Here is a 10,375-nt window from a genome sequence, read left to right on the forward strand (position 1 = left end):
CTGGGCAGTGCAGCGCCAGGCCGGAGAGCGTCGGAGGACTTGACCCCAAGAAGTCTTGGTTGATCCGTAACGGACTCGCCCCTACAGACTCGCCTACAGACCAGGAAGGCTGAGAGCGACAGCAGCGGGGACCGAGAGGGCCTAAGGGCCCAGGGGCCCCAAGGAGGACGAGGCGGCCCGAGCCGCCGGGGCGCGCGGCTATGATGGTGCACTGTGCTGGCTGTGAGCGGCCCATCCTCGACCGCTTTCTGCTGAACGTACTAGACCGCGCGTGGCATATCAAATGTGTTCAATGCTGCGAGTGCAAAACCAACCTCTCGGAGAAGTGCTTCTCCCGGGAAGGCAAGCTATACTGTAAAAACGACTTTTTCAGGTAAGAGGCCCCGCCGCGCCCTGCTGCCTACCACTGGCTGGCCCGAGCTCACTCTGGCTCCTTGGGAATTAAGGGACCAAGAGACCCACCCCAGCTTGGGAGGTGGGGATGGGCAGATAGGCAGTCTGCCCTCCTCAAGCCCTGTCCTCTGCTTGTGGGATGCTGAGGTTGCGACAAGGGAAAGGAGGAGGCTGTTTGGCTGCTTCACCTTGGGTCTGCCAGGCAGCAGCAGAGATCGGTCAGATGGCAGAGGCCCGGAAGCTGGCAACTTGCTCTGGGCCCCTTCCCCCCACACCTGAGTCCCCAGGACAGGAGCTTCAAGATTCCCCTGTCCAGATCCCAAAGGTGTGTCGGGAGTTCAGAGCAGCTGGGAGCTTCTTGTTCCAAACAGTAAATCCTAAACTCAGAGGGTAATCTGAGGACAAACAGGAACTTCTCACTTCCAAAGGACCCCAGCTAAGAAGGGATCTCCTGGAGACGGGCGATGAGAACCTTCCCCTGGCCCCCCACCACCCTCACCCGATTCGTTTTCTTCCTAGTTGGAGAGGCCCTGAAGAAGTAGAAGCTGAGAATCAGCCGATCTGTTCTGAGATCTCCCTTCCCAAGTTCATACAGCCCCTCAAGGCAGGCCAGGACCCAGTGTCTCTGTGGGCCTCAGTTTCCCACAACGAGAAATACTATGGGGCAGCCTAGAAACGCGTGGGGTTTTTTGGTAGCTGCGCTTTCTGCCTGTTTCCACCGGCACCCAGACTGGCTTTGTGAGTCTGAATTCCAGGCACTGAGGGGGCGTGATTAGCTCGGCAAAGGAGAAAGGCAGCCGCCTGCCCCAGTGGCCCGGCACTTGGGAATTTGAATAGGAGAAAATGTCAGCCTCGCCTTTACACGTGTAAACTCCCCGGCCCCAGAGGCCCTGGCGCCCCTAATGTGGCATGCTTGCAAAGCACCTAATGATTTTTGATAAGGTGTATATAGCCAATTATGCTGCCGGATAAGGCCAAAAGTGACTTATGGTTTCTAATGCTCTCACTACATCAATGTCACCCAAATTCACTCTGTTTAGAGACATGGGTGTGAGTGGATGAAGGGGCCCCCCGGGGTTCTGAGCCCTCTTCTTCCTCTCCACACAACCTGTACCCCTTCCTTTAGGTTCTGCACCACCCATTGTGTGTGCACATGGGGGTACTTTCTTCCAGAGCCCAGGAAAGAAAAAGGATTTGTTCAGAGGCAAGGGAAAGAGGGCTTTGGAGTGATCCCAGGTCTTGGCTGGGCAAGACTTAAGATCAGCTTCTGCTCCCATTCTTTTGCTGTCGCTGGGGCCAGAGATGGGAGAGGATGGTGTGTGTGTGTGTGTGTGTGTGTGTGTGTGTGTGTGTGTGTGTGGTGTGTGCAGAAACTGACTTCCTGTTTCCAGAATGTACTCTTCTGAGCCTTCTGTCCCCAGCTCCTGAAAGCTGGGAGTCTAGCAGGTCTCCTGGCTAGAAAGAGAAAGGTCCTGACCTTTTTGCTCAGGTCTTCCACCCTGATGCTAAAGACAGGCAGACAGACAGACATGGTGGTCCTATCTGACACACACAACACCCTAATCCAGGAAGCAAAGCTAAAAAATACTGAAAATCTACTCCACAGGCTTAAAACCCTTTGTAGGCTCCTGAAACAACCAAGACAGATTTGGTGGGGACCTGAGGGCAGGGGAGGCATCTTGGGACCCCCTAAACCCTTGTCTGCACTCCAGACCGAACTCTCCGCTCTTCTAGAACAGCCCCATACAGCCTGAATCAACACATTAAAAGCAGGGCCACCTCCCCCTCAAACCAGTCCTGACTCAGGAGACTAGAATTAGGGCTCCATTGGACAAATACGGGTGTCTGGGACGCCAAAGGGGGTTGGAAGAGGTCAGCACTAAAGAGGACCTGGACACCAGTACCAACTTCCCACCTCACACTGACAGTCGCCTTGTATCCATCCACAGGCGCTTTGGCACAAAGTGTGCAGGCTGTGCGCAAGGTATCTCTCCGAGCGACCTGGTACGGAAGGCTCGGAGCAAAGTCTTCCACCTCAACTGCTTCACCTGTATGGTATGCAACAAGCAGCTATCCACCGGAGAGGAGCTCTACGTGATCGACGAGAACAAGTTTGTGTGCAAGGACGACTACTTAAGCTCCTCTAGCCTCAAGGAGGGAAGTCTCAACTCAGGTACACAGCCCTCTGCTCTTCCCCCGGCTTCCCTCTATACCGCGCCAAAACCCAGCTGACACTCTCAACCTCCACCCCGTGCCTGCCCTGGGCTGGGGGCTGGGCTGGTCTAATCTCAGCCCAGCATTCATTTGTTAGGGGGCTTCAGGGATGGGGAGACAGAAGCCAGTTCTACAGGGGAAACCCGAGCCAGGCTCGTCTTCGGGAGCTCCCACCAACCCAATTTAGAACAGCAAAAATCTCCCTTCAGTATCATTTGATGTCCTGGCAAATTCTAGAAGGACGGGGGGCGCGTGGGGGCACTCATAGCTATTTAGAGGAAAGAGAGATGGGGCGTGGGGGATGAGAGGGGACAGTCTGTACCCTTCTTTGCTTTGCACTCCCGAAGAAACGGTTCTTCAGAGGGTGTACCCCATTTCCCAGGGAGCTGCGGACTTGAGAAGGTCCTTTCAAACCAAACCCGGACTGGAGAGAGTGGGCGGGCGCCGAGTCCGGGGGAGGGGTGCTCCTGATTTGAGAGAGAACCCAGCGACCAAGGCAGAGAGCCTGGTCTTCAGGGACCCGTTTCTGAATTGGAGACAGATCGCGCTGACGCCGCTGTCCTGTCCCCAACCCATCCACCCCGCAGTGTCGTCCTGTACGGACCGCAGTTTGTCCCCGGACCTCCAGGATCCGTTACAGGACGACCCCAAAGAGACCGACAATTCGACCTCATCGGACAAGGAAACCGCTAACAACGAGAATGAGGAGCAGAACTCCGGCACCAAACGGCGCGGCCCGCGCACCACCATCAAGGCCAAGCAGCTGGAGACGCTCAAGGCAGCCTTTGCAGCCACGCCCAAGCCCACGCGCCACATTCGCGAACAGCTGGCACAGGAGACGGGCCTCAACATGAGGGTCATTCAGGTACGACCGATGGGCCAGCCCTCCAGACCAGCAGGCGTACCTCCCGTCGGGCAGCGTAGTCTGTGAACGGTCCGGGATGAGGGGAACGGTTGCATAGAGACAGTCGTGCACCCGAGGTTGGTGGCCATCTGGGCACCCTTTGGAGGCGGGGAATTTTTAACCAAAAGATTTTTATCCAGTTCCTGTGTCCTAGCGATGTGATTTTTGAACACCGTTACCAGACCTCTGTGAATTCCGTTCACCTCCTCACCCCACCCTGAAGAGCTTAAGCCTCTCAGGCCTCCGGGACCCCTTCCTCTCCAAGCACAGAAAAGGGGCGATGTCCTCGCGCCTTGGCGCTGGCAAAGCGACAATCGGCTGGAGCTTGGCTCTGCAGCCGCGGGCGAGGTCCTGGCAGGGCAGGAGGCCTTTATAAAGCCGTCTGGCCGCGGGCAAACCGAGGACCAGGAAGCCGGGGTCTTTATGAGTCACCCCACGGGTCCACGAAATCCTTCACCCTTGGCTGGTTCGCTGAAGCCCCTCTCCGCCCCTCCTGGGCTAATCCGGCCCAGCCCTCGCTTGGGGGGGAGTTGTGGTGTGCCCGAGGCGCTAGGACCCAGCAGGGCCAGCCCCAGCGGGAGAAGAGTGGGGGCCATTCCTGACCCTGGTCTCACTGCCCCTTCCTTCGCCCCAGGTGTGGTTTCAGAACCGAAGGTCCAAAGAACGCCGCATGAAACAGCTGAGCGCTCTGGGCGCGCGGAGACACGCCTTCTTCCGGAGTCCGCGGCGCATGCGTCCCCTGGGCGGCCGCTTGGACGAGTCTGAGATGTTGGGGTCTACCCCATACACTTATTACGGAGGTAAGGGCCACGTAGGGACGCTTTGCTACTTGCCCGGGAGCACAGCTCTTCCAGGCTTCCTCGAGTATTTGGGCCACGATAGGGCAGCCCTGATTTTTCTCCACCCACGCAGGATATACACAAAGCCATTCCTCGACAGACTCATTAGCACAGGCTACTCACCCACAGGTACGCACACCCACACAGGGCCCGTGGACTCGCCTCTCTCTCTCTCTCTCTCTCTCTCTCTCTCACACACACACACACACACACACACACACACACACACACACACACACACACTTGCAATGAGACCTGAGTGAACCAGCTTGAGGTAGGGTTGCAGACAACCACACACTGGTACTTTCCACTCCCCTCAGAAGGAGAGGCACACTTCCCGGGTCGTATGGGAGGGAGCAGGGCCAGCAAACGCCAGGCACCTCTGTCTCTCTCCACCGCCTCATTGCCTAATTTCCACTGTTCACGGCCCGTGGCATTGGTGAACCTGAAGAAGACTGGAACCCCACCGGCTTGAAGTGTGGGGGAGGGGGGAGAAGGGAGCCGGTATGCTCGCAGCTTGCTTCAAAGACAGCAATTCTGCTCTGTGACAGACGCCCTGGGTACCAAATGGATTGGTCTAGAAGTGGGTGGGGAGAGGCTAATTCTCCCGACTCATCTTTGAATCTGGGAAGAGTGACAGGCAGGTTTGCACGGAGGAAGTTGTTAATAGACTCAACCCTGCTTCCTCAGTCCCTTTCTTCTCTTGTTCCCTGGGACTTGTGCCCCATCTCGGTACCCCATCTTCCTCTTAGTTCCTCGATGTGGCCAGCTCCCTGAGGAAGGAGGGAACTGCCCGGCTACCCTCCCCGTCTCAGAGCTCTCTGTGGGGATTTGCATTTCTCTGGACCGCCAAGCTTTGCAATCTGTGGATCCATCGGGAGTGTCCATAGCCAACATCCCTGAGCCGTTAGCTTGCTTGGGGGCTCCAAACCCAGTTTCAGAGGCAGGAAAAAAAAAAAAAAAAAAAAAAGCAGTTCTCTTTAAAAGGTGGATTCAGGAACAATGCTGAAGTGGAGAGGCGGTGAAGCCAGGCAAAGCCCGGTAGAGAAAGTAAGAGAACCCCAAGCCGGACGTCCACGTGTGGAAGTCTGGAAAGTTCATCTGTAGACCAGTCCAAGGTCCCTGAAAATCATTGGCAAAACGTGAAGCGGTGATTTTTAATGTGGTAGCGCGCCTGGGGTTGGGGGGGTGCGGATTGGGGAGCCGGAACTGTGCGGCGATGGGCGTGACCTAGGGTGTCTAATCTTTCCACCTACCTTATCTTCTCCACCAAAAAAAAAAAAAAAAAAAAAAAAAAATTTTTTTTTGACCCGAAGCCCGGAGATAGTGGGGGCGGTACCAGCCTAGAAGCACCACCCCAGCCCCAACCTGAGTAGTTACTTAATCAAGGTTTCAGGGAGACCAGCCCACCCTGCATTGATCTAATCCTGCCGACCTTACCCTCTCTGCAGACCTGAGGGATAGGGTGGGGGGACAGAACACCAGAACCCTCTTTTTCTCTGAAAACGGGAAAGGGGCGCTGGACCCCCCAACCCCCACCCCGGCAGCCCCGCCTAATCCGCACTGGGAGATCCCGGTGGCGGCGGCCGTCAGCGGGCGAGAAAGGGGCCGGGTGGCGGGGCCCGCGGCTCCCCGTGGGAGCTCGGACAAAGCCCCAGCTGCGGCTTTTGTGCCCTTTTCAGACAGCGTTTGTTCCAATTACCTCCGGCCCGGCCGCCATATGGGCGGAGGCGGCGCGCACGGCTCTAGAGCCGCGGCCTTCCCTGCTTAGCGCGCTTCCTTTCCGTTCCTTTGAGGGCCCCCAAATTCGTCTCTCTCAACCTTCCTCGCTTTTGGGCAGAATGGAATTTGAGGTTTTTCAAAAAGTAACTGGCGGCCGTTTTAGCTGTTACCTTAACTCCCTCCACTCCAGGAAGGTCTCCAGACAACCCTCCTCCCACCCCCACCCCAGATTTGGATATGTTTCAGGGTTTCCGAAAAAGAAAAAAGGGGGGCGGGGTGACGGTGACATCCAGAACCCGCCGGTGAACTCGGACCCCGGGGCTGAGCAAAGGGTGCGGGTTTTCAGAAGAGACCCTGGCCTCTGGGTCGCCGGTTTTCCCTGCTCTACAAAGCGGGTTGTCTCTTTCAACAGGCTGTTAGGCGCTCCTTTTGGTGGGGTCCTGCACCCTAATCTTGGAGGGGCCCCCGATCTGGAGGTGGAAGAAGCTGTGATCAATGGGGAGGCCAGAGGGTGCTCACAGAAGCAATTTCTTGTGATGGTTTGAACGCCTGACCTATGAATCCTGCATCCCTGAATTTGTGGGAAGGATGTTGTTTTATTTGTGTCAACTCTTCCAAAGGTCTCTGTCCCCAAATACTTAAAAAATATCCTGGGTGTCCTAGCAAGGCTCATGAGGCTCTAACCCCACCCCCCCCCCCACATACACACACACACACACACACACACACACACACACACACACACGAAACCCGCAAGTGGCCCTGACCTCCCGCCCCCTCTCTGTCACTGAGCTTGGCTTTCTCAATCCTAGGCAAGACTAGCAAAAATGCCAGAGAAGACACTGACACTGACGCTGTGCCTGGCTCTGAGCCCTTTGAGCCCTGGGCCCAGGCCTCCTGCCCGCCGCTTCATGCGCTCCACTTTGGTGCTTTGCGCTGCAGCAGCCGTTCGGTCCCCAGGCTCCTTTCTTAAAGCCACCCAGCCTAAGGCGATTCCTGTTCCTCTCAGTCTACTGTCTTTCTATCTCTGTGCTCATCTGTCTTTTTACCCACATAGTTTTTCTTTCACCTTGCACCCTTACCGCGGCTTGTTTGTTTGGTTTTTTGTTTGTTTGTTTGTTTGTTCCTGTACTTGTGCTTACGCCTCTGCGTGGACTTAGCTGTTCAGAGTAGGGTGACACGTCTGGGGCTAGTTTCTATCACCTCCCCACCAACCCTGATCACTGTGAATCTCTGTCTCTTGTTCATCTCTCCATCTCTCCCTTGACTTTATGCCTCTGGCCTCTAGGGCTATCACCTTCTCTCCGTGTGTTTGGGATCACAACGGAGAGAAGGCTATCACCTTCTCTCCGTTGTCTCCCTCGCCTGTGTCCCTCGCTGCTCAGCGTCCTGGCAGTATCTGTGTCTCTCTCAGTCCCTTGGTCTCTCCGTATATTTCTCTCTGTTACTTCCCAGCCTTACCCATGGTCCTCCTCGGTCCTCTTCCCAGCCTCAAGGCTTTCTCCCCGAGTCTCTCAGAGCCACCCCATGTCTCGGTCTAACCTAGAATCAGTAGCATGCTCTCACACACCCTCCGCATATATGTACCGACAGCCCTATCTGGGTGCCCTGGCCTTCGCATCCTCGAGTCGCCTTCGCGCGGTCCCCTAGGTCCCTATCGGCCCTGGCAGTCTGTCCTCACACGGTCTCTTATCCCTTGTCCCTCCCGCAGACTACCAAAGTGACTACTACGCTCCGGGAGGCAATTACGATTTCTTCGCGCACGGTCCGCCGTCACAGGCGCAGTCCCCTGCCGACTCCAGCTTCCTGGCAGCATCGGGACCTGGCTCGACACCGCTAGGCGCGCTGGAACCGCCGCTGGCCGGGCCTCACGGCGCGGACAACCCCAGATTCACCGACATGATCTCGCACCCAGACACGCCGAGCCCTGAGCCGGGCCTGCCCGGTGCGCTGCACCCCATGCCGGGAGAGGTGTTCAGCGGCGGGCCCAGCCCGCCCTTCCCCATGAGCGGCACCAGCGGCTACAGTGGACCCCTGTCGCACCCCAACCCTGAGCTCAACGAAGCGGCCGTATGGTAAGGCCGAGGGGCTGAGTTGTCCCACCCCCCCCCCTGCCACCAAGCCCGGGACGGGACGCCGCCTGGGTAAGCCTCAAGAGTCCTCTCGTGGGTTCGCACCCAACCAGGCCACTCGCATCACCACCCCCTCAGAGCTTTGGCACGCGCCTGCGCAATTTCTCGGGACCAAAGTCAATATTCTGGAGGGTCGAAATTCCAAGCACATCTTAGAAGCCCTTCGGATCCCCCACCCATCATCACCTCTTTGAACTAAGAGAGGGGGATGAGACCAAGGAGCGGAGACCATGGCACTACCCCTCCCTGCGAGCCGAGGCATTGTGAAATCCTATTTCTCACTTTCTCTTAAAAAAAAAAAAAGAAGGAAGGAAGGAAGAAAGGAAGGAAGGAAAGAAAGAAAGAAAGAAAGAGAGGTTGAAAGGGGGAGAGAAAGAGAGAGAGAGAGCCGAGGAAAGCTCAGCCAGAGAAGAAAAATGAGGAGGACCGCCGGTGAATGGTGGCTTTGCAGGAAGACAAATCCACCTGCGAGTTGGCGCCCCCTGGTGGCTCAATGTCAGCTTGTCTAGGAAGCTGCGCGGTCTGGGCCCGGCCTTCCTGAGCCCAACTCCCTGCTCCTCCATACTTTGAGTCTGAGGGGCCTGGCAAGATTCGAACCCTCCCACCCTGCTCTGACCCTGAGCCGGGCGCCAAGTCATTGGGCATTTGCCCAAGGATCACTCTCCCTGCCCGGGACCTGGAGGCTGGGCCATCAGGACGAACAGTATTATACTTTTTTGGAAGTCGGACGCTTCTAGTTTCCTTATTTTGTATAAAGAAGAAACAAATAAAGTATGTTTTTGTGTCTACTGTTTATTTATTGTACTCTAGTTATCTGGGGCTGGACATTTTTATATTTTTAAGAGGAGGGTGGGGCAGAGTTGGGGAGGGGAGCCAGAAAGAGGTTTACCAAAAAAAACAAAAACAAAAAACAAAAAAAACAACAACAACAAAATAAAACACACAAAAAAAGACAAAAACAAACAAAAAACAAAAAAAATCAACTTTTTTTTAACAAAAAAGAAAGAAAGATTAATAAAAAAAAAATTCTTTTTTCCCTCAACTCTGTGTGGTCTTTTTTTCATCCAGTTATCTTGAGAGTCAGAGTGGGTGTGCCCAACATCACAACTTGACAGTTACAAAGACCCCTCCCCCACCCTCACAGGGCTCACCTGAGACTATCGGAAAACACAGATCTTTACATTACAATTACATAATTACAGTTATGAAGTAGCACCGGAAATAATTTTATGGTCGAGGATCACCACAATGTGAGGAAGTGTATTAAAACGTCACAGCCTTAGGAAGGTTGAGGACCACTAAGCTAGTGGCTTTAGCTTTAGTCTTGTTCCTTTTTTTATTTCATTTTTTACTCTGTGTGTGTGTGTGCGTGTGCGTGTGCATGTGCGTGTGTATGTGTGTGCAGAGACCAGAGGACAACATTTGGGACCCTTCCTCCAGATGGGTCCCGGGGATGGGACTCACATGCATCAGAGGTTGTAGTAAACGCCTCTACCAGCTGATCCCTCTTGCTAGTCCCATTTGGGGACTTTCTGTGGTGGACAATTGTCTCTGCTGCTTTGATCCAGATCACAAGCCAGCCAGGTGCATAGTAGGTCTTCAGGATGACTGAGAAATGAAGAGGTGCTTGTTTCTGTCTCCTTCAGTTATGTCAAAAAGAAGTGTAGTCTAGCATGCCGGATGTACACCTGTAAACCCCAGCACTTGGGAAGCTGAGGTAAGAGGATAGCAGGTTCTAGGCCAGTCTGGGCTGCATAGTGAGACCTTGTCTCATAGAGGGGGTGGGAACTGGGAGAGATTCTAATTTCTTCTTTCTTCAAATTTAATTATTTATTTTTATTTCATGTGCATTGGTGTTTTGCCTGCATGTCTGTCTGAATGTGAGGGTGTCAAATCTTGGAGCTATGGACAGTTGTGAGCTGCCATGTGGTTGCTGGGATTTGAACTCAGGACCTCTGAAAGAGCAGTCAGTGCTCTTAACCGCTGAGCCATCTCTCCAGCCGTGGGATTCTGAGTTCATCCCTATTTATATTGCATGTGATTTCCAGGTGGCTGCAAACAAAAGTAGAAAATGCTATGGTCATGTGAGCAGCAAGGTACAGTCATCTTTAAGGCTGCTGGGGAGGACGGGTTCTGGAGAGTGAGCCTGTGGTTCTTCAAGCCTTGTGGAG

General features: G+C 54.7%; 1 protein-coding gene across 1 annotated transcript; it reads left to right on the forward strand.

The window, feature by feature from the left end:
- Window positions 1-200: 200 nt before the first annotated feature.
- Window positions 201-8,151, forward strand: Lhx5 (LIM homeobox 5). The gene is made up of 5 exons (XM_021163916.2): window positions 201-373; window positions 2,343-2,566; window positions 3,195-3,472; window positions 4,146-4,311; window positions 7,784-8,151. The coding sequence occupies exons 1-5, from the start codon at window positions 201-203 to the stop codon at window positions 8,149-8,151; spliced, it is 1,209 nt and encodes a 402-aa protein (XP_021019575.1).
- The last annotated feature ends 2,224 nt before the right edge of the window (window positions 8,152-10,375 follow it).

Source organism: Mus caroli, unplaced genomic scaffold (genome assembly GCF_978045245.1).
Source record: "Mus caroli unplaced genomic scaffold, Mus_caroli_1 scaffold_4, whole genome shotgun sequence".
Taxonomy (NCBI): Eukaryota; Metazoa; Chordata; class Mammalia; order Rodentia; family Muridae; genus Mus; species Mus caroli.